The sequence below is a fragment of the Ambystoma mexicanum genome, chromosome 9 (genome assembly GCF_040938575.1).
Source record: "Ambystoma mexicanum isolate Mex_15411 chromosome 9, UKY_AmexF1_1, whole genome shotgun sequence".
Lineage (NCBI taxonomy): Eukaryota > Metazoa > Chordata > Amphibia > Caudata > Ambystomatidae > Ambystoma > Ambystoma mexicanum.
Window position 1 is genome coordinate 904,978,623 of NC_090931.1, and position 23,943 is coordinate 905,002,565.

Here is a 23,943-nt window from a genome sequence, read left to right on the forward strand (position 1 = left end):
TGCCTGCAGTCAGCATCCAGTCTTCAGCCACGCCCGTCTCGAATCCAGAGCTCCTAGCAATAGAAGAAAGAAGAAGGAAAGGTTAGAAAACAGATATTATTTCAATCCTTACCTGAATTCCGGATCCATCACGTCTTCGAACTTGAAAAGGACATTATTCTACACGCGTCGCATCGCCAGCTGCAGCGCCGCACCATACTCACCAGTCCTCACAACATTTTTCGATCTGGCGCAGTCTCCATCATTTTCTCTGCCGAATTCCACCATCTAGGGGACAAAGAAACATAAGGTGAGCCAAAAAAGCCAACAAATACAACCTCTCCACCATAGACTTACCTGATTAACAACCGGAGGCATTATTCTGTAACAAACCGCAACTTCTTACGCCGCACCTGTAAGGAGAGAGAAACCAGCAATTTAAACACACGCATCTTTAGCCGGACAGTGTTGCGTAATACAGACTCTTACCTGAACACTATCAGCTGCCACAAGACAATCTTCCCTTGGACTCAGCTGTAACACAAGAAAGGAATGTACAAGAGTGAACATCGGACATATTGAACTCTTTGAACTTTATTCTTACGGGTTCTCGGCTGGAACCTCTGAGTCAATATTCATCCGGAACTCTTCCAACGCCTTCAAACCAGTGAAGTAACTGGTATCTACGCGCCCCTGCATTCCGCGCAGGATGGAGAGCTCATCATTTACAAACATAAGGTGAGCTCACTGAAAGTGAATATCGGTGGTGATTAGTGGGGAGAACAGTGGGGTGCCATTACTAGAATCCACGGGTGGCTAAATCCCTTTCTCAACTTGCAGGAGAATACTTCTACAGGTCAAGCAGACGAGGTTAGGCGGTCCAGTCCAGTCTGTCATCTCTGCACTACGCTTCACGTTGGAGGAGGTCGCAGCTGTCCGGGTCCGATCGATGCCCCTGTGGGAGCCAGGTAAGCGTAACAGGGACCCAAGGGTGAAGAATCATCACCCAAGTGCAATCCGAAGGAACTTTTTGTTTGAGTATTTGAACTATCAGATCCTCGGAAGGAGGAGAGACAACCTCAGAGGATCCTGATGTTGATAACATTCTAGGGATCTGAACCCGGAAGAGACGGATCCAGAGGTGAAAGACATCATCTGATGTATCTGTGAAAAGGAAGTCTTTGTTTATTATTTGAATACATCAGGCCCACAGCGGCAAGAGACTTTTTGATAGAAAAGAGACTTAACCACTGAGTGCCCTGATTGCTGAAAGCAGAACTGTTAGCTCGTGCTGGGAAAGCCCGAGCGTGTGCTGTGCTCCAAAGTCCCACCTTGTCCCGTGCTGAAAACGTGCGGCAGGGAGATCTCAAGCACTGCATCCTGACTTATCATTTGTGAACACTTCCTTCTTTCTTTCTTAAGAATATTATCACACACTCCTTTTTGTATTTAGCTTAAGGATTGGCAATAGGTTTTTCTTAGTATAGGCCCTTTTATTTGACACAACACCACTAGGATTGCCTTATTATTATTTGATGGTCGAAGCTTTCTCTCATCTTACATTTAGGTTTAGATTAGGCTTTTTTACAACCTACCTTTACAGTTTAATAAACACCCTTGAACAGTGATCATTTGTGTCTGTCTATTCTTGATACCATGCCTTCCTTACATATGGTGTCAGGAGTGCGATGTCACTCAATTGAAACTAATTGGGAAACCCTACAATTTCAAAAACGTAGCCAGAGAGCCTCCAACGCTTCCATCGGCACCAAGGAATCAATAGGGTTCGATATCTGCAGTAGTAGGGAAGCTATTATCCCTCCTGGGAAAAGAGGAATGATTCCTACAGTCCTGGTCCTGATACCCCCTGTGGGGTGTTACATACGATTGGTCCCAAAATCTGGCCTAGCATGGAAATTCGGGATAGACGTCTTAGCAGGCCTTATCGATCCTGATTTCTGGGGCAATGTGAAGGTTCTCTTACAGAATCATGGTGAAATCCCTTTTGAGATACGTCAAGGAGATCAAATTGCCCAAGGGATTTTGGAAAGAGCTCTATTTCTTCAGTTTATAGAGAGTGGACCAGATAAAACAGAACGAGGCGACTTAGGCTTTGAGGAAGCTGATAAATCTCTGAACATCGAAGAAAGGAAGGGAGAAGAACCCTATCCCGACCTAGCCTTCGCCCAGCGAGGTGATCCAGCTCTCACTAAAGCTTTTGTACAAGCAATCCCAGAAGGGGAGGGTTTAGAGAAGGGAAGTCACTTTTTCTTCTTAAAACAAGGATTGCTTTATAAAAGGGAATCAACTACGGGAGGTTTAATAAAAACACAGCTGGTAATACCCAAAAGTCACTGAAAGGTTGTACTGGAGATCGCACATTTATTTTTATTTTTTTTATTTGAATTTGTATAGCGCACTACAGCCCAAGGGCATCGAGGCGCTGTTACAAAAATATGACTTACTTACAGAAAATGCATGATTACAGGATTACAGCATGAAATACAAGCTCAATGGATAGTTAATTAAGGCAAGTCTCGTGGTTACACTGAGTGAGCACAGGCCTGGTGTTTGTAAATCATGGGGCAGGTAAATTCATACACTGCAGTGGTTACACAAATAGAAGTGTCTTGATAGCTTTACTGAAAGCTGTGCAGGAGTCAATGTTCCTGATGTGCGGAGGGAGCAGGTTCCAGTTGGAGGCTGCAATGACTGGAAAGCTGGTTCCTCCCGCTCTTGCTCTGAGTTTTTTGGGGATGGGGATCCTATTTACATAGGGTGTCCTGGTGGGTCTAGCCGAGGAGGGTTTGGTAATCCTTTGGGATAGGTACAGGGGAGCGGTGTCGTGCAGACATTTATGTGTAAGTGCCAGGGTTTTAAACAGGATACGTTCCCTAACGGGTAGCCAGTGGACAAGTTTTCTGGTTGCTGATATATGCTCCCGTTTGGCTATGCCCGTAGCAGCTCTCAGTGCATTATTCTGTACAGTCTGGAGTTTCCTAACGTTTGTAGTGGAGGTACCAGCCAGGAGTGCATTGCAATAGTCTAGCCTAGACCCCACAATAGCTCTGGCTATGGTAATGCAGTTGTCTCTCGTTAGGAATGGTCTGGCTGCCGAGATCAATTTTGAGTGGTAGGCTGCGGCGGAGGAGATGGCGCTAACCTGCCTATTCATGGAGAGGTTTGATTCCAGGTAGACTCCTAGGGTTTTAACAGTAAGCGCAACTTCGAGTGGATTGTGTTCTCCAACGTATTCCTCATCTTAGATATATTCCATCCAGCTTTTCTGCTCTTCGGAATTTTTTTCGGCAGAGGGCGCCGTGCGTCGATGTCGTCAAGTTGATGGTGCCTCGAAGGCCTCCGTCGAGGGTGAAGTCATTGGGTGTATAAGTAGCACGCGCGGCACCCGTCGGCCTCAGTTCCTTTTTTCTGCAGTATATGTTTATTCGGACATTCGGCGCACCTCGAGTTCTGTGAGAATATATAATAACGAAATATGTCCTCGTCATCGATGCCGACCACGACCCCGAAATCGGGATTCAAAAAGTGCAAATCGTGCGGGTCAAAAATGTTGATCACGGACCCGCATTGAGAGTGTTTGTGGTGCCTCGGAGAAGGCCACGACATGGAGGCCTGTACGAAGTGTCAGGCGATGACAGGGAAGGCCTTGCGAGAGAGGAGAGGAAACCTACAGGTAGGTCAAAAAACCAATCGAAAAACCTCTAGCGTCGAGTCGAGATCCTGTGAGGAGAATTCTCCTCGACGCAAAAGGCATCGATCAAGGTCCCGTAGCGATTCCCATTGCTCGTCGTCTTCGTCAAAAAGATCGAAGAAACGACACCACAGGTCTCTCTCCACCTCGTCGTCAGACGAGTCTCCAAAAAAGATGAAATGCCCCATGAAACATTCATCTGCCGAAGAGTGGGAAGCATTCAGGGTCAAAATGATGGAGGTGTTTGAAAAAGCGAAGCCTCGGTCCGCGCCTTCTTCGGAAGCCGGCCGGGAGCGTCATCGCTCTGACACTCGCACGCCCTCGAGCCCGGGTGATCGAAAAAGGAAGGATAGGGAACCTTCCAGGACACCGAGTGAAAAACGCTCGAGTCGAGTTGACCGCTCAAGGTCATCGATGCCGTCCGAGACCCATCATATCTTGAAGGGAAAATCTTCGAAGGTCGCCTCGACGCCCTCGAAGCAGACCCTGTCGACGACCACGTTGTCGTCGACGCCGTTATCGACGTCGACGCCAAAACCCTCGGCGCCAAAGGCTCCAGCCAAGCCAGGGAAGCCAGAAAATGAGAAGGATAAGGTTACAAAACCTATATTGTCCTCAGAGCCAGTTACTAGACCTCTTCCTCCTCCTCTCCCAGAGAAGGTTTTGAAGCCTCTCCCCAGAAAGGAGTTTTTCAAATCCCTGACCTCAATTTTTGAGGAACAGGAGAGATCTGATGAGGAGAATGTACCTTTTGGGCTGGAATATGGCACCCCAAATGTCCAAGAATGCTTGATTTCAGAAGAAAGCAGAATGAGGGACTTGGTGGAATCATTACACAATGCAAGTGGCATTGACACATCTCCTGAAAACGACTTTGGCAGACCAGAACCAGGAGACATTGCCAGTCCATCATACCGTCAATTAATAACAAAGGTAGTAGATTACTTAGGATGGGCTAGACCATCAGCCCAATTCATCCAGGATGATTTAACAGACATATTGGACCATGGTCCTACCAAAGACCCAGTACTACCCTTTCATGTAGCCCTGCAAAATAGGGCGGCCAAGAATTGGGAAACTCCGGATTCTATTCCTCCGATAAATAAATCCCTCACCTCAAAATACCGCCCGGCCAGTAGCGACCCCGGCTATCTGTCCAAACACCCAACTCCCGAGAGTCTAGTCATACAGACAGCCACAGCTTCTAACAAACTTGCATACCCGTCTATCCCTCCAGACAGGGACGATAAGCGTGTGGATGGTTGGGCACGGAAGTTATTTTCAGCCGGGAGCATGGCATTAAAATCTGCCAACTCCACATGTGCCTTGGCAAAATTTTAGTACACTCTTTGGGAGTGCATTGCAATGGTGGCGGAGCACCTACTAGAAGGGGAGGAAAGGGAAGGGTTCCTAGCCATCGTTAGAGATGGAAAGGAAGCCATGCAGGAATCCCTTCAATCTGGATTGGACACTGGGGATAGTGTAAGCAGGTCCATGGGCACTAGCACGGTAATGTGCAGATTTGCGTGGTTACGAAAGTCGGGTTTCGCACCGGACGTACAGGAACCGCCTTCTGAACATGCCTTTTGACGGGTCTCACCTTTTTGGCAACAAGGCTGACGAGAGCCTTGAGAGGTTGCAGACCTCAAAAGCAGCTGCCAAATCTTTAGGAGCTGCTATTAGGCAACCTCAGCCTTTTCGTGCGCAAGGACAGTCATGGAGGGGACGATCCTATCGTTACTACACCTCATATGGAAAGGCGAGAGGAATGGCCAGTCAAAGGGGCCAGAAAAAGGCCACTCGTGGTGGACGAGGAAAACGTGCTAAACCAGCTCCAGCTGCAGCCTCTCTTGCATCAGCGGCTGCAACATCCGCCACAAAACCGCTTTGAGGACATGCATCACAAAACACCTGTAGGGGGCAGGCTGTCACAGCATCTGCAAGAATGGCGAGCCATTACTTCAGATCTTTGGGCTCTAGAAATAATAGCCCAAGGTTACTGCCTTCCTTTTCTAACGCAACCTCAAAGCAATCCACCAGAGAGACACCCTTTGAAGTCTTCAAACCCGCTCCTACAGCAGGAGGTTTTAACCCTGCTGGAGAAAGGTGCTATAGAACCAGCACCTGCAGCGGAGAGGAACAAGGGATGGTACTCCCCGTATTTTTTTATCCCCAAAAAGGATGGAGGACTGAGACCCATCTTGGACTTAAGAAACTTGAACAAGTTCCTCAGAAAGGACAAGTTCAAGATGGTTACCCTTTCTCTGATCCTTCAGGCCCTTCAACTTCAGGACTGGTTGGTGTCATTGGACCTCCAGGATGCTTATTTTCATGTGCTGATTCATCTCAAACACAGAAAATACCTGAGGTTCGTAGTTGGTGACTCACATTATCAGTTTCGAGTCCTGCCATTCGGGTTGACCTCCGCCCCCAGGGTCTTCACCAAGTTAATGGTAGTGGTGGCAGCGCACCTCAGGAGAGGGGGGATTCATGTCTACACCTACCTGGGCGATTGGTTGATCAGAGCGCGTTCGGCCGAGCAAGCACTGGATCATCTGAAAGTCACCTGCCACTTCCTCCACAAACTGGGCTTCTCCCTCAATTTCAAGAAGTCACAGATGACACCTTCCCAACAGCTTCAGTACATAGGAGCTATATTAGACACGTCCTTGGGAAAGAGCTTGCCTCCCAAGTCAAGGGCTCAAGACATTCTTCAGATGGTTTCCAAATTCCAAAATGCCCAAAATCTCCAGGCTTACGACTTTTTAAGGTTGCTCTGCCTTATGGCATCCTGCATCTTTCTGGTGCCAGAGGAACGCTTGAGGATGAGATCCCTTCAATGGGCCCTAAAGAGTCGGTGGTCCCAGTTCTCGGGTCAAATGACGGATCTTCTTCAGATTCCGAACAAGGTCAGACAAGACCTTCTATGGTGGACCTGTACAGAGAACATCCTAAAAGGAGAACCTTTTTGGCAACCATGGCCGGAGATCACAGTAATGACAGATGCCTCACTCCTGGGGTGAGGAGCTCATGCCAACGATTTGACAATCAGTGGTCGTTGGTCTCCATCGGAGTCCAAACTACATATCAACCTTTTAGAGCTGAGGGCAATCAGACTAGCGCTGAAGGCCTTCCTGCCATCTGTCAGGGGAAAGAATGTCCTGATAATGACAGACAACACAGTGGCCATGCACTACCTAAACAAAAGAGGAGGTGTGGGGTCACTACCCCTGTGCAGAGAGGCAATGCAGCTCTGGTATTGGGCGATTCAGGAGGGATTCTCTTTAACGGCAATTCATCTAGCCGGGGAAGAGAATATGACAGCAGATGCTCTGAGCAGGCAGAGCACGTATGCCACGAATGGGAACTGGCTCAGGAAGTCATTCAAGAGATCTTCGCCCTTTGGGGAACCCCTCAAGTAGACCTGTTTGCAACTGGAATCAACCGAAAATGCGAAAGGTATTGCTCAAGGGAATTTCCCCCGAGAGGAGCCCTGGGTGATGCGTTCGTGGTGGAGTGAAATTTCCCACTATTGCACGCGCTCCCTCCGATTCCCGTCATTCCTCAGGTCACCAGGGGGCTGAGAAGGTTTCGGAGCCGCATGATCCTAATTGCCCCGGATTGGGCCAGGAGAACGTGGTACCCGGACCTTCTAGACATGTCCATCTGTCCTCCAGTACGTCTTCCTCAGAGAGAGAGTCAGGTTCTCCATCCAGAGGTCAAAACGCTCAACCTTCATGCTTGGTATCTGAAAGGCTGAGATACAGGGATTGGAACCTTCAAGATGACGTTATGGAGGTGTTGCTTTCGGCAAGAAGGCCAGCAACAAAGTCTCTATACCGTTGCCGTTGGAAAACGTTTTGCAACTGGTGCAGAGAAAAGAATGTCAATCCTTTTCTATGTTCTATTCTGGAAGTATTATCTTTCCTTCTGACCCTAGCACATAGAGGTCTGAATATCGGAACAATAAAATGTTACCTTGCGGCGCTTTCCATTTTCAAGCGCTCATCGGAAGAAAGCTCCTACTTCAAAATTCCTTTGATAATACAATTCTTAAAAGGACTCACTAATGTGTTTCCTCCTCACCCATTTCAAGTACCGATCTGGGATCTAAATTTAGTCCTAACATTCTTAATGTGTGCTCCTTTTGAGCCTATGCACACGTGTCCATTAAGATTACTAATGTGGAAAACAGCCTTCTTGGTTGCTCTAACATCAGCAAGAAGAGTGAGCGAATTGCAGGCACTGTCTTCTGGGCCACCCTATACTGTGTTCCATAAGGACAGAGTTGTGTTGAGGGTAAAACCATCATTTTTACCGAAAGTAATATCTGATTTTCCTCTAAGTCAGAAAATTGTCTTACCCGCATTCTAACCTCCACCCCATCCTTCAAAGGAGGAGGAAAGATTACACAGGTTGGATCCGAAAAGAGCTTTAAGCTTTTACATCTCTAGACTTTCCAGACTTAGAGTGGACAACCAGCTGTTTATAGGTTACACAGGAAGGAAACTAGGTCAATCGGTGACAAAACAGACAATTTCACGCTGGATTGTGCTTTGCATTTCAGAATGCTACAGGCTAGCTCAAAAAGACCCTCCGGAAGGGTTAAGAGCTCCTTCCACCAGAGTCATCGCCTCCTCCACGGCCCTTCAAAGAGGTGTTCCAATAAGAGCCATTTGCGAAGCAGCAACTTGGTCTTCGCTACACACCTTCTCAAAATTCTATAACCTGGATGCTTCCCAGTTTAGGGAGCACATTTTTGGGAAAGCAGTACTATACTCAGCCAACAAAGATTATCGAAAAATCTACCCCCTCCTCCAGAGGAATTGTCCCTACTGCTTTGGGAGTCTAAGATGAGGAATACGTTGGAGGACACAATCCACTCGAAGAACAAGTTACTTACCAACTGGTAACGTTCTTTCGATTGGATGTTCCTCCAACGTATTCCTCATCGCCCTCCCAGCCTACCCCTCTACCCCCCAGATTTTTCAAGGTTATTGCCATCTCAAATCTCGCAAGGCTCATAACTGTCTGCCGGCACAATCTACACAGTACAAGATCAAAGATAAAAAAGGGGAAAAACAGAACTGAGGCCAACGGGCGCCACGCGTGCTACTTATACACCCGATGACATCACCCTCGACAGAGGCCTTCGAGGGACCATCGACTCGACGACATCGACGCACGGCACCCTCTGCCGAAAAAATTTCGAAGGGCAGCAAAGCTAGATGGAATACATCTAAGATGAGGAATACGTTGGAGGAACATCCAATCGAAAGAACGTTACCAGTTGGTAAGTAACGTGTTCTTTGATGGGCGTGTTGTCCACTGAGAATGAGTTGTATTTCACGTCCAATTTTTTAAGGGTGTTTGGTGAGCCCAAAAGTAGGCTCTCTGTCTTTTTTCCATTCAGGCATAGCCAGTTTTCCGCCATTCATGTTTGGATTTCAGCATATATTGAGTTAAGAGTTTTGCTGTCTGCTTCGTAGTCCCCGGTGACGGGTATGAGGATCTGCGTGTCATCAGCATAGTTTGTGTATGTGATGCCACGCGTGTCCAGGAAGCTAAAGAGAGGCCTCATTAGAAGGTTGTATAGGGTGGGCGATATGCAGGATCCCTGAGGGACCCCACACTTGATGAGGTTGGGGTCAGCACAAGCTTTGTCTGAAAATACTTTCATCACTCTTTCTTGAAGAAATGAAGTGATCCATGCTGTTGCTGCTGGAGAGAAGTTGGCAGCTGTTGACAGGTGGGGGCATAGTGTGTGATGGTTCACCAAGTCAAATGCCGCCGACAGGTCTAGGAACAGGAGGATGGCTGGTTTTCCTGCATCCCTAAGGTCGTTGATCTGGTTTCTTAAGTCTAGTAATACGGTTTCGGTCCCATGGCCGGGTCTGAAGCCTGATTGCCTGAGACCTAGCAGGTTGTTGGTTTTTAGGAAATGGTGGACTTGCAGGTAAGCTGCTTTGTCAAGTATTTTTAGTAAAAATGGTACTGCCGTGATGGGCCGGTAATTTGTAGGGGAGTTAGGGTCGAGAGTTGGTTTCTTTAAGAGGGGGCGGACCCAGGCTTCTTTGAGGCAGGCCGGGACCTGTACTGTTGCGAAGGAGGCATTGATGAAGTCTGTAATGAAAGGTGTTAAGGTGGTAGCGCAATCTTTAATAAGCTGGGCAGGGCATGCATCTCCTTTGCAGTTAGAGGGTTTGATGGATTTGATGAGTGCTGCCACTTCAGGTTCACTCATTTCCTTAAATAAGAATGGCAGCAGTTTAGGTGAGGGTTTATGTGAGATAGATGAGATGAGCTTTCCCAATGCTTGTTGGTGTTCAGAAATTTTGTTTTGCAGTGAGTTGAGTTTATTGAGCATGGCTTCTTGGATACTTTTACACCATTCCTTATCCTTTAAGAAGGTATGTATTTCTGCAACTGGTGACTCAAGTTCTCTAAAGATGGTGAATATCTCTCTTGAACCTGATTTGGCTTTTGAAATCCTAGTGTTGAAGGAGTCGGATTTTGCTTTAATTATGGTATTTTTGTATTCTTTTGATATGGTTATGAATGCGAGTCTAGTGGAGTCATTAGGTTTGGATTGCCATAGGGACAGTGCAGTTATTTTCTTGGCCCTTAGTTCGAAGAGTTCAGGAGAGAACCAGGAGTTGGTGTTTTTGGAGCGTTTACCCTTTCTCAGAGTGAGTGGCGCAATGGCGTCAACAGCCAGTGACATAGCTTTGAGATAATTTGTGGCTAGTGCCTCAGGTTTTGTAGAAAACAGTGGTTGGAGAGCAGGTACATGTAGGTGTGGTAGAAGTCTTTCTTTGGTGAGAAGTCGGGAGCTTCTAGCATGTGCAGGAGGGAGGGGGGCCCTGGCCAATGGCTCTTTGGTCAGACTAAGATCAAAGTGGATGGCATGACCATGGAATGGGAGTGGCGTTGGTGACCTGTACAGGGCAATTGTGATGGGCAATCCAATCAAGGGTGCAACCTTTTATGTGGGTAGGCTTCGTGACTGCTTGCTTGAACCCTAAGGTGGAGAGGGAATGGTTTAGGGTGGCCGCCTGAGAGTCAGAAGCATCATTCAGCCCTAGATTTAAATCACCCAGAATGATAGATTTTGTGGATGTTTTGAGGTTGCCCGAGATAGCATGTATGAGGGAAACTTGAAAATCTAGTGCCGGTCCAGGGGGTCAGTAAATAATGTGCAAGGTGATGGTGCAGTTGGGTGAGGGGGAGGCTTTCACGACCAGGTAATCACTGTTGAGCCCTAGTTCCCCTTGAGCCTTTCTTACATTGATGGATTCTTTAGCGATAAGGGCCACTCCTCCCCCCTTGAGTAGAGGGCGGTCTTGCCTCAGGATGGTGTAACCCGGTGGGAGGGCTAGGGAAGGTCCTGCGGCTTTGTGGAGCCAGGTCTCAGTGATAGCTAAGAGATTTAGGTCTCCTTTCATGATGAGGTCATGAATGTCCAGGGCATGGGCTGGAAGGGACCTTGCATTGATTAGGGCGCATTTTAAGAGGTTGGCATGGAGCTGTGGTGGGATGGTGCGCTTACTGCCCGGAATAGGAGAGTCATTTTTAGTGAGATGCACTGGGGTATCGGTCCCAGTCTGAGGTGGAGAATCAAGATGGGCAGTAGGAAGGATTTCTCCCAATGTCACCTGCTGGTCACTAAGACTGGAAGGTGCAGGGGTGCTAGCTTTAAGTATAGGTAATGTATTGCTGCTAGTTCTAGGTACATGTAACCTAGTAGAATTACTTACAGAGTCAGGCAGTGCATAGGAACTAGTTCTAGGTACAGGCAACATAGTAGAATTACTTACAGCGTCAGGCGGTGCATAGGAACTAGTTGTCAGATCGGTCGAGGCGATGCCTACCCTCCCGAACCTTCTCCTCACCTGGGGATTCTGAAGAGCTATATCTGTGTTTCGGTGTTCTCCGGGAGCTAGTCTTCTTAGGATCCTGGGGCTTCCTTTCCTTGGGCTTCTTTTCTTTCTTGTTGTGCAAATAAGGTCTAGCTCCCTCAGAGGCCACCTTGGCAGGATAGGGAACCTGTCCTCGGTGGACCCCGAGGAGCCAAACCCCAAACCAGGGAAAAAGCCAACGGCACAAAAAACCCTGGGTTTGCAGATGATCTGTTCTTGGCAGGTGAATCACAAGTAATACAGTCTAAGGCCCCACTGGTAGGTATGCTGGGATAGCAATGGCGTCTGGGAGATGTAGTTTCCAGTCCTAATTGCCTCGGGCAGTGTGACTTGACTGACCTTCCACGGAGCCCGAGAAAGGACGGCTCACGGTAGAATTTGTGGAGTTTTGGACAGAGGCGGAATAGAGGAGAAGCGAGAGTGTCCAATAGGAAATAACAGGTGGTGCACAGAAGGGAAAGAGGATGGAGAACTATGGAAGGAAGAGAGCAGTGGCTCAGAAAAGAGGTAGGTAGGTACAGGTAAGAGAACTGTCTGCGTACCGAAGGGGAATAGCTAGAGTAGAATGGAGAGCTTCAGAAATAGAGTTAGAAGGAATGAAAAGAAGAGTGTGGTAGTACCACTAGAAGGGCTACAGAACATAGTAATAGAAAGACTCACCGGTAGTGTCCGCGGCCCTTGTTCTGGAACCGGGGAGGACAGAAAGAGCACCAAAAGTCCCAAACTCAAGGAAACGAACGATGGCTGGCTCACCGGAGCACAAAAAAGAGTCAGCCACCGGCACGAGCGTCCACGGGTGCACAGATATAACCTTCAACCGAAAGGAAAGAATGCCAAGCCAGCAAGCGCTAACAAGGGCAAGAGGAAGGAAAAAAAACAAGAAGGCTAGGTAGGGAAACTCCCAAGGAGGAACAACTGTAAGAGGCACAGCAACGTCGGGTAGTCAGAATGACGGATACAACGCGTTGTTCCGGGGGGCTTGGCCCAATATAAATCCACGGCGGCCATGTTAGGGGAACACTAGAACGCTGAAACGATACCGGAGAGCGCTCTAATGTTTCCATGTCTGCCAGAGCTTCAAAGAACGAGGCCTGACACTAGTTCTAGGTATAGGCAACATAGTAGAATTACTTACAGGGTCATGCAGTGCATAGGAACTAGTTCTAGGTACAGGCAACATAGTAGAATTACTTACAGGGCCAGGCAGTACAATGGTATTTCCGCTATGCAGTAACAGGGATTTGCACATGGCAGCGGTAGACGGTGACCCAGTAGAAGCGCTAGGGGGCGGGGATCTGGGGGCTGATTCGGCCAGGGAGTAGGCGGTAGATCTGCGGGGCCACCTAGGGGTGATCCAGTCTGTGGATGTATGAGGAGTGGGCATTTTATTGTCAGGATGTGCGCTACGAGGCATAGGCATGTCAACATATGTTGGAGAAGGTCTATGGCCGTGAGGCGGTTGGCGCGGTTTTCTTACAAAGCGAACGGTAGTGGCTAAGAGGCAGGCCGTCTGTTGTTCAGGGAGGTGCACCAGTGTTGACGTGTAGGGGCTCCTGTGGCAAAGTCTGGCATTCCTGAAATCGGTTGGCTGCATGCGGGTTGCCAGAGGTGCTCTTAGGCGGATAAGTCTACGTGCGAGGAGCATCTGCATAGCCACATAGGGGGTGTGAGCAACAAGGGGAGGTGCAGCTTTAGCCTTCAGGAGTCGCTTACCGTAATGTTGAAGGGTGGCAGCATTCTTTGTTGGCAGGTGGCAGCCTCGAGCAGCAGAGAGCTGCCGAGAGAACTTCTGGCCTTGTCATTGCCATCTCACAGGGGTCATTTAGGACAATCTAAAACCCAGGCACGCATCAGTGGAAAGTTTTATTGGCCAGGTATCCACGCTGATATAAAAACCTTCATCGAAACGTGCAAAATCTGCCAAAAAACCAGCATGCACATCCATTACCTGTCCCTCTGAATCCGTTACCGATCATAGAAGTTCCCTTTTCAAGAATCGGTATGGACATAATTGGACCTTTAGAAACATCTAGGTAAGGCAATAAGTATGTCGTTGTTATTGTAGATTATGCAACCCCATATCCCGAGCCATTCCCAATGCGAAATAATACCACATAGCAGATCGTTAAACACCTTCTACCGTACTTCTACAGGGTTGGCTTTCCCAAGGAAATATAGATAGACCAGGGTTCGAATTCTATCAGTAATCTTATGGCCGAGGTCGAAGAGCTACTCCACATTACCACCCTGCAAACCTCAGTCTATCATCCTCAAACCGATGGCTTGGTAGAGAGATTCAATAAAACCCTGAAGCTAATTTTATGAAAATTGGTAGACAAGGATGGGAAAGACTGGGACCGAATGGTACCTTAGGCACTATTTGCAGTGAGGAAACCCCCCCAAGCTTCCACAGGTCGCTCTCCATTCAAGCTGCTTGATGGTAGAGAACCCAGAGATGTCCTGGGCATGCTCCGGGAAACCTGGGAAGAATGAGAGGAGGCCCCCATTCCCATCTCGCAAACCGCCACCAGAATGTGAGAACATATGAAATTGGTTGAAGACTTAGTTTGTACGCATATGGAAAAGGCCCAGAACCAACAAAAAGCTGCTTATGATAAAAAGGAAAATTTAAGATCATTCTCCATAGGACAAAAGGTACTGGTCCTCTTACCAATGTCAGAAAACAAACTTGTCTCCAAATGGCACAGGCCTTATGAGATAGCAGAACGAGTGGGAACCTGCACTTGTAAAGTAGCCAAGCGGATAGAAAGCAGAAGATCCACCTGTACCACATCAGTCTCTTGAAAGGGATCCCGTCAGCCACCCATGCCAAAGTACTAGCCTGTCTGGTTCCCGAAGAGGTAGATAACTTTGAATTAATTCCTCCCGAGCTATCTGTCCAACAACAAGAAGATTTAAAAGATGTAGTAGTCTCATTTCCCAATGTATTCTCAGAAAAACCAGGAAGAGTAAAAGACACTTCCACTATATTAGAACACCTAAAGGTAAAGTGGTTCACTTGAAACCATGTCGACTCCCAGGAGCCTATAAACAGATAGTAATTGAGGAAGTCAACAAAATGTTGAAAGCCAATATTACTGAACCATCTTCCAGTCCCTGGTCCTCTCCTATCATGATGGTAATTAAACCTGACTTCCTGGAGATTATGTATAGATTTCTGTCAAGTTAAAGCCCTCTTGGACTTCTATGCATATCCCATGCCTCGCATCGCTGACCTAATTGACAAACTCGGAGCAGCCACCTTTCTATCTACCCTAGATTCAACCAAATGGTACTGGCAAGTCCCTATATATGGGCCAGATAAAGACAAAAACACATTCTCAATGCCTCTAGGACTATTTCAATTTAAAGTCCTGCCTTTTGGCTTATACAGCACGCCAGACACTTTCCAACGCTTCATGGATCAAATTTTACAACCCTATTCTAAATTCCTGTGGAGCTTACATTGACGATATCAGCATTTATAGTAAAACCTGGGAAGACCATCTCTTCCATCTTTATACCATCATGAAAGTCCTCAGAAAAGCTAACCTTACTGCAAATCCAGCCAACTGCAGATTGACCCAGTCAGCCGTAAAATACCTAGGCTTCTTCATGGGAATGGGAATGTACAGCCCCAACATGAGAAGGTAAAAGCTGTCTTAGATACACCAACCCCCAAAACCAACAGAGACCTTGCAGCTTCTCTCAGTTTAATAGGGTATTACCAGAGGTTTATCCCCAACTTTTCCGATAAAACAGTCCCGGCTAACCGATAAACTTAAGAATGCCGAACCCCAGAAACTTAATTGGAATGACAAGGATGAGACATGCTATAACACCTTGAAACAGACTCTGTGCCAGAACCCGATCCTAAAGGTAGTCGGCTTCTCCAAAGAATTTGTCTTACAAAAGCATGCCTCCCTTACAGGGTTCGGAGCAATCTTGTCCCAGGTTTGCGATGGATTGGAACACCCCATATTATTCACCAGCCGCAAACTGTTCCCACATGAAAAACATTACTCTGTGTTGGAACTAGAGGCCCTGGCCATCAAGTGGGCCATAATCCATCTTATATACTACCTATTAGGATGAAAATTCAAACTCGTCACAGATCACTCACCCCTAGTTTGGATTAGCCAACGCAAAGACTCCAACCCTCGGATCATGTGATGGTTTCTAGACCTACAACCCTACTGTTTCAATCTCGAACACCGAAATGGAAAAGACAAGGGAAATGTAGATTTTCTTTCCCGGTTCCCCTGTGAAACAAATGTGGCTACATCCCATGGAGGAAGGGCATGTGAGAAACCTGAAGGCGTCACCCTAACTAGTCCCCGGGGATTTGTCATCCAGGTGGCCAGGACATGGCCATCGCTATTGGATCCAGTTCCTGGGGCTGGACCAGCGAGGGAGGATCACCTGGATGGGGGGTCCTCGGGGAGTGGAAGTGGGACACCAACGGGTTAGAGACGGTATCCCCCTTCTTTCAACACCTCTTCCCCCTCCTACCATGTCGGATATTCTGAAACACTGCCCCTCCCCTTTTCCAACTCTAACACTTTCGCATATCATGGAAGACGACAGACAAACACCAGAGCCGTTTACCTGATGTGTCCCAACACAAGGGTCAGGCAAAGTCAAGCAATTGACCTGAATCACACACACCTGACAGCCTTTTCCCTTCCCCCACATGGATAAAAGGTGCAGCATGAGAGCACACTACGAGCAAGTCAGACCACACGATGAGACAGGTATCCAGGCACGGCAGTTCAAGAGGAGGAGAAAGCCGGTGCATACCAAGAGGGTGACAAGGAGAGAATTGACCTTGCCCTTTCCGACCAAGGCCTGTGAAACCTCCACAGAAGGAATCGTAAGACTGTGACCAATAGCCAACGTGTGTTGCAGCAGATGTCAACGGTACAAGAGACCCTCCTCCGCTGATAACCAAGCCGTGGAGAGACGCTTGTCTCTGTGGTACCAACCTTGACTCCAAAGAGGAAGAAAGCCAAGTTGTTCATCACAGCCGGTGAGTCGAATAGAGAGTCGATAAGAAACCGAACTGTACTGGAAAGCATAAAGAGTGATTGATGAGAAAAGGGGAAAGCCAGCTGCAGATGAGCCAGGTACCACATGGGTGCTCACTTGAGAAACTCTGGGTGATTACCCGGCTGTTGAAACTACTATTACCAGAAGGCCTTGGGAAAGGCGAGAAGATGGTCAAAGTGGTCATACGGGGGTCTTGTAAAATCCTCTGTACAGTCAAATGTCTTTGACCTGCAGGTGATCGTGAATAAGGGAAGTGAATCCCACATTGTAAGAAAGTAAAAGGAACAGTGTGTTCACTAGAGTGAACCCGGCAGAGGGTGGTCCACATTGAATTGTTTGAAAAGACATTAAGATTCGTGAAAAACACAGAGGGGTCTGCGCCCAGAAGAGGGGGACCCAAGGGTGAAGAATCGTCACCCAATTGCAATCCAAAGGAACTTTTTGTTTGATTATTTGAACTATCAGATCCTCGGAAGCAGGAGAGACAACCTCTGAGGATCCTGATATTGATATGAACTTTCTAGGGATCTGTGCCCAGAAGAGGGGGATCCAGAGGTGAAAGACATCACCCGATGTATCTGTGAAAAGGAACTCTTTGTTTAATATTTAAATACATCAGGCCCACGGCAGCAAGAGACTTTGTGATAGAAAAGAGATGTAACCACTGAGTGCGCCGATTGCTGAAAGCGGAACGGTTAGCTCGTGCTGGGAAAGCTCGAGCGTGCGCTGTGCTCCAAAGTCCCACCTTTTCCCATGCTGAAAGCGTGGGGAAGGGAGACCTCAAGTACTGCATCCTGACTTAAGATTTGTGAACATTTCCTTCTTTCTTAAGAACATTATCCCACATTTAGCGTAAGGATTGGCAATAGGTTTTTCTTAGTGTAGGCCCTTTTATTTGACACAACACCACTTGGACTGCCTTATTATTATTATTTGATGGTCGAAGCTTACTCCCATCTTATATTTAGGTTTAGATTAGGTGTTTATACAACCTATCTTTACAGTTTAGTAAACACCCTTGAACTGTGATCACATGTGTCTGTCTCTTCTTGATACCATGCCTTCCTTACACAGGGCACACAGGGGTTGATACTGGCCCTTTAAGGGTTACCCTAAAGATAGGGTGTTCCCTTATCAACCCTGGGGATAATTCCAACCCTGCCTGTGCCACAGTAGAACCACAGCAACAAGTAGGCAGACCCCTGGAAGGTATTCGAGCATTAGTGGTTCTGAGGGATCAGCAGTAATGGCATGCTCGGTTCCCATTGTGTGGGTAAATAAACTGCCCTTACATATTCAAAGAGAGGAAGTTGATCTAAGCTGGGAAATCCAAGAGGCAGTCAACCAGCTACAAGCCCCACAGCAGAACTGAAAACCATCATCAGGAGAAGGATCTACCACCCCACCTCTATACCATCAACGTAAAGATCAGGAGGTAATTAGGAACTCCAAGGTGATGGACATAGTTCCTAAGGCTGTGGTCCAGCAGTCACTGAAGACCAAACCAGTCAGAGTGAACTACAACTCCCAAACCTCCTATACCAAGTCAGCACACTGGAATCCTGTTGCACCAAAGAAAAACAGAAGGAGAAGCCAAGGCCCTATATAAACCAGTCATTCAGTGTGGGAGCTGGAAGGAAGGAGGACAGTAACTGAAGCAGGAGCAGGAAATAGTTTGGAGAGTGCTGGAGGAAGGAATGTGAAAGGAGCCGGAGGGTGCATGGAGGAGACAGGAGAAGAGGAGCTTGAAGGCCAGTGGAAGAGACAGACACAGAGAGACGGCACTGGTGAAGTGTTGAGAGTAAGGAGTTGGAGGTAATATTGAAAGAGAAGGAAGGGGTGTCAATAGAATCTAAGGTGGAGGTGACCGTATTGTCCTAGGATGTTAGCAGAGTCAAGGACAAGCCAGTGGGTTTTTGGGGGAGGTTGGACGATTTAAGAAGGAGGTATTTGAGATTACAGAGGAAGTTGTTGTGGTGAAAGGGATGAATAGTGAACATCTTAAGAAGGAGGCTATTAAGATTCAAGAGGGGGTGGTGGAGATTAAGGAGATGGGTGATCAAACTGAACAGACTATACACAACCTGAATGAAGATGAGGGCAGAACATGGGCTAGGTGAGGCTTCTCTAGCAACAGGGTCTGCAACCTGCAGCTCTCCAGATGATTTGAACTACAAATTGACATGCCACAATCAAACCGGTGTAGTCACAGGTAAATGGTAACTGTAGTTATAGGTCAAAACATCTGGAGAGTTGCAGGTTGCAGACCCTGGTCCTAGAGGAACCTCACCTAGCCCATGTTATGTCCTCATCTTCATTCAGGTGTTGTGTGGTGTGTTCAGCTCGTGACACCTCAGGAGGAAGAGTCTGTCTCTGCAGAGTCATTCCTGCTAGGGTACCAACAATCTAATGTTACTTGCTGAATCAAATTCAGCTAAAGTACATGCAGGCAAAAATATGACTGCAGATGAAATATCACTGAAAGGGTACGTATTATGACGTCGAAGGAACGTGATCTTACAGAGGATTTACTAGCATTGTACCATGGTACAATAGAGATAGAAAAACTCACACAGTTGGCACATGTAACAGCTACTCCTCGACACACAGCCCAAAAAAATCACCTTAAAAATACCTACCATGCCACTGCCACTCTACACTGTTCTTGGTGCTACACTTAGCTAATGAACATACTTGTGGCATTAGGGGAGCAGTCATATGATCATTTCACTTCACTAATTTCACAAGGACCCTCCACCCATGTAGCAGTGTGAGGCTTCAGGAACACATGTGCACCCACATACCACACCTTCTATGTCATATCCTGGCAGCATCACTGCAGGACCCGGTCAAATGTACAGACTATTAAAAAAGGGACAAAAGGGAAAAGCACGCAAGGCACATGAAAATGCAAGGAGTCTCCAGATATCCTAGGCCACCATCCAAATGTTTGTGGATGATGGTAGAGCTAGTTAATACTGTCAGGGTGACATGTACCCCATGGTAGAGGGATGTGAGGTGAATATTTCCATAGGAAGCCATAGCCTAATCGATTTGACTGAGATGCTATTTTGGTGGGTTGAGGGGGAGTGGGGCCGGGAGGTAACAGAGCAGAGGCTTTTTAACATGTGGAGTAGATGTTCCTTATTCTCTTTCTTTTTTTCCTCAAGTTTAGCAACAGATGGATACCACCCGAGAGCGCCCATGGGTCTATGATCCACTGACAGGTAAGAAGTTCCTTCGAAACAGATCACTGGAGAACCTTTATTGACAAGGAAAGGAGTGCGAGTGATAACGTGTGGAGGGAACTGTCAATGTGCCTCAAATCTAGCCTGCAGCATGCTCTGCTAATCCAGAGCTGGCACCAAGAATATGGTCTGCTAAGGCTCTCCTGCCCTGCCTCTGATATATGTTGAGTTAGACAAAGCTCTAAACCTCAGAAACCTGGTGCTCCTTGAGAGTAAGCATCCTTCAGCCCCTCACCATGTGCTCCTTTTGGTCAATTGTCTTTGAGCCTCTTAACCCTGTGATCTTGGAGGGAAAATGGTCTTTCAGCTCCTCACTTTTGACAACAGCTCTATGTATGTAGAGGGAGTACCCTTAAGCCATTCTTCCACTCACTAATGTGAATATCAGAGTCCAAGCTCCTCATGCCTGCGTTTGCCATAAGGAAGTGTTTCCACACCCTCAGTCTGCGCTTCACGTGAAGAAAGTTCTCCAGGCCTCTCACCTGCTGCTCCTCATTAAGACATGCGTTGAATCCTCTCCCCTCAGCATTTCTAGAAGAAGGTTTCCAAGCTTTTCACTACTATGCCTCAAAGTTCCTCCACCCCAGGATCTTCCAAATAATGCCAATCACCTGTGCCCAAGGAAATGTCTAAAAGCCTGAACTCCTTATTGTGCATCCTGAGGGTGGGGCTCAACATGCATCTGCGCTTCAGAGGTAGGTTTTTTATACCCCTCACAGCTGTGTTACTATTGAGGAATGGTCCCTTATTCCATGGCTTACGTATCAGTTCAGGAGAAAAGTCTCAAAGCAACTTGCATTTAGGTTCCTCCACAGTAACATCTGGAAGCCCCTGTCTCTTGTGTACCTGACACTAGGGTGCCCCCAAAATCTCACCATCACTTCCATAATTCTGCATGACTTTGTGATGTTTACCTCCCTAGGTGTGCCATGAACAAGGAATCATAGTGTATTTCTCTTCTTTTCCAGGATTGAATATAAGACACAAGGAGCATGAGCAATAAAACTCACCTCTGGCTGATTACCAAAGGATGCCACTGACGGACGATGCAAGATTTCTTGAAAACAATGCATTTGTTTATTAACTTTTACAACACAAAGACTAGTGCCAATGTATGGCTAGTTTGTGATGATCGGACGATATGCGGGAGTGGACGGTGACATTGCCTCTTGATGATCAGAGATTAAGTTAAGCAATACAAGCTGAAGAAGTACCAGTACACATAGGTATCCACGATGCTCCACAACTGGAACTCAATATTAACGACACAGACCATTCATGTTCTTCAGATTTATCCCAGTTTTACTGAATTCAGTTATTATTCCTTCGCTACTAGGAAGCAAGACAAGTTTACCTCTCCCCCTGAAGCTATATATCATACCTTAAATTCTACTTAGAAACTAACTTTGACACTAAAAAAACCTGCTTGTTCATGGACTTCATTTTGGGAAAATTCATTATATGCTTTCAGGCTGAACATTTTTTTCAATCCTTGCATGTCTTTTCTTACTGTGTATGATGCAGATCTGGCACCACCTCTAAATTGAGAGAGATACGTTATCTTTCTGAAGATATGAGCTCTACAATGGGACATGTAGGCACTTAACATGCCCGAGATGTGGCCTCCAGAATGGAAATAAGTATCCTTATGATTTTGGACATAGCCTTGAGCAATGAATACGATTTTTTAAAAATAGCCTCAGCGAAGGTTTGCACGGTGGTGAAATAGCCTGAGTGTTCAGCTAGTCACTTCTGTCTTAAGGCATGCCCATTGTAAACTGACTCCTGGTACCAAAGCCATATTTTCCACTTAGTTTTTTCTGTAATTCATGTTTCATCCATCATTCATTAAAAAACTATCATCTAAGAGGCCAAGGTTATCTTTTTAGTGCCGTCAGTTGGTTCAGTCAATGTTTGTATGTGGATATTACTGGGAAATGGTTCATCAACAGGTAATGTGATTATCCAAATGGGATTCATATAATACTAACGGTTTAAATGTTAAAACTGTAATTCAATAGGGGATTGAAGATTAATCCTAAGGCCTTGTGTTCCCATCTCACAAAGTCCACCTTCAAAGAATTGTCCCAGCTTCCCAAGCTAAAGTTAAATATCTGGGGGCTCAGTAGTATGCCCAAAAGCAGATGGACCTTGACAGAATGTGGTTAGAATGAAATGTGCATGTATTTTGAATCACACTACCTTATAGAAAATCAGAAACCTTGAAAAAACAATGAGTAATGCAGTAATTGGATGAAGAAGTTAAGCATTAAATTATCAAATCGAAGATTAAATGCCTTTAAAATGGGTTGCCACAAACCTAACAGTAATCAGAAATGGTATTATTGGTTTTATTGATGTTCTTGCTTAATACACAATAAAGAAATGCAAGTTATCAGACGAAATGTATAATTAATATTGCTGTCAAGACCCAAGATTGTAATTGTAATTAAAGATGTTTCAACTAGGCTATTCCTTCCAATCTTTCATTTTACAAAGTCGCCGGATTTGCCGAAGAGCTGGGACATATTGTCGGCTCACTTCCCCTTGCCTAGAGGTCATCTGTGCCCTGGAGTTCCAATGCAACTGGTCGCAGATCTGCAGAAAAAAGCCTCTTGAGATTGTCCAGATGGAACATGGTCATTCATCATTAATTGGTCCAAAAGGGATATTAAAGATTATTTCTATGTAACCTTTATGTGGCATCAAATCAAATCTCAACACATTTGGCATTGCTTTTGTTTTAACAGGGAAAATATCCCCAGTTCCTTAGTTTCTCTGGCCTTGCCATGAACACATGTTGTCTGCTAAACCAATGTGGAACAAGGGTGGAGCATGCAGTCCATAAAGTCTGGGCCAAATTTTGAGTCCCGGCGTGAGACCCTTAAAAGGCTTTCTAATGCCAAAGGAAAAGTAAGAGCTGGTCAGACCAAAGAATCTGATGGAACAGGTAGACTCCGAATTTTGGATATCAAAGTGCTTTCCAGCAGCAAACATGAGCAGCAGAGCTGGAACCTGATGATCAAGGCTTCAAGAACAAATACAGGAATGAAGACTAACCAGGAAGGCAACCTGCTGGAACTTGACAGGAAAGTTTGCTGGAGCCAATACGGAAAAGGAGTTTAAAAAAGTAGGGTTCTCTACTAAACTTGAGGTACATAGTTCCTAGAGCAAAACAGAAATGGAGCTTAAAGCAAAGGTATTTTCCGTCCATGCTCCCAAAAGAGACTGATCAAGTGAGAAACCAGAGAAGCACTGTGCATTAGGACTTGAAGTGCACATTTCAAGAACTGTCAACGTGTCCATACAAATCCAGATCTCCATCTCCCTCTCTGCTGATGAACTGAAATTTCTCCCAGTGTGCATGCGATTCTTGGGGTCCAGTGCTATTGTGAATGTGCAATTCTAGTGAGTGATTATTCTCCCTTGCTAGCCTGTAGTATTGGTCACCTTCCTCCTGTGCCAAATGTACCACTCACCTCATGCTCCCCTTCAATTGATCGCTTCTCTCATTCACTTTCTGCTGCCTGCCTTCCTTACAACTCAACAAAGCTTCTCTTCCTTCCCACTGTGGTGTGTGCATTCCTTACATGTCCAGCGCACCATTTCTCTCCTTGCTCCTTATTTGTGGCGTCTTACTTTGTTTTTAATTTAAAGGTGGAAGATGTGTTCTATCCTGTGCTGCCTGCCTGTGTGTGCATGGAAACCCTAGTGTATGTCCTCATGTAGAGTGGTGGTGAGTGCTCCACTTCACTGTTCCACCTGTGTCATTTGGTGGCCAGTGAGAACTACCTTCCCTACGTGTCAGATGTCCAGTGTCTTTGTCCTACATACTTACCTCCAACTGCCTCCCCTACCAGTGTACCAGTGAACTCACCTACCTACCTGTACAGATGCCACATGTCATCCGTTTTTTGTTTTGCTTTTTTTACTCAGTTGTGTCCCCTTCTTGGGCCAGGTACTGAGGACTATAAGCTATACACCAAAATAATGTTCCTGCCAAAATTCAATAATGTATTTAATTCATACGCATTCT

General features: G+C 46.5%; 1 protein-coding gene across 2 annotated transcripts in view; it reads left to right on the plus strand.

Annotated features, from left to right (window-relative positions):
• C9H21orf58 (chromosome 9 C21orf58 homolog) overlaps nt 1–22,376 on the plus strand; it is a 352,196-nt gene extending 329,820 nt beyond the window's left edge. The window contains exons 8-9 of one of the 2 annotated variants that reach the window (XM_069616036.1): nt 19,835–19,886; nt 20,876–22,376. In XM_069616036.1, the coding sequence (XP_069472137.1) occupies nt 19,835–19,883 (49 nt within the window). In that variant the 3' untranslated portion in view covers nt 19,884–19,886; nt 20,876–22,376. Of the gene's footprint in view, nt 1–19,829; nt 19,887–20,875 lie in introns of both variants that reach the window. The other variant, XM_069616037.1, reaches the window with a different exon arrangement.
• Nucleotides 22,377–23,943: the final 1,567 nt, after the last annotated feature.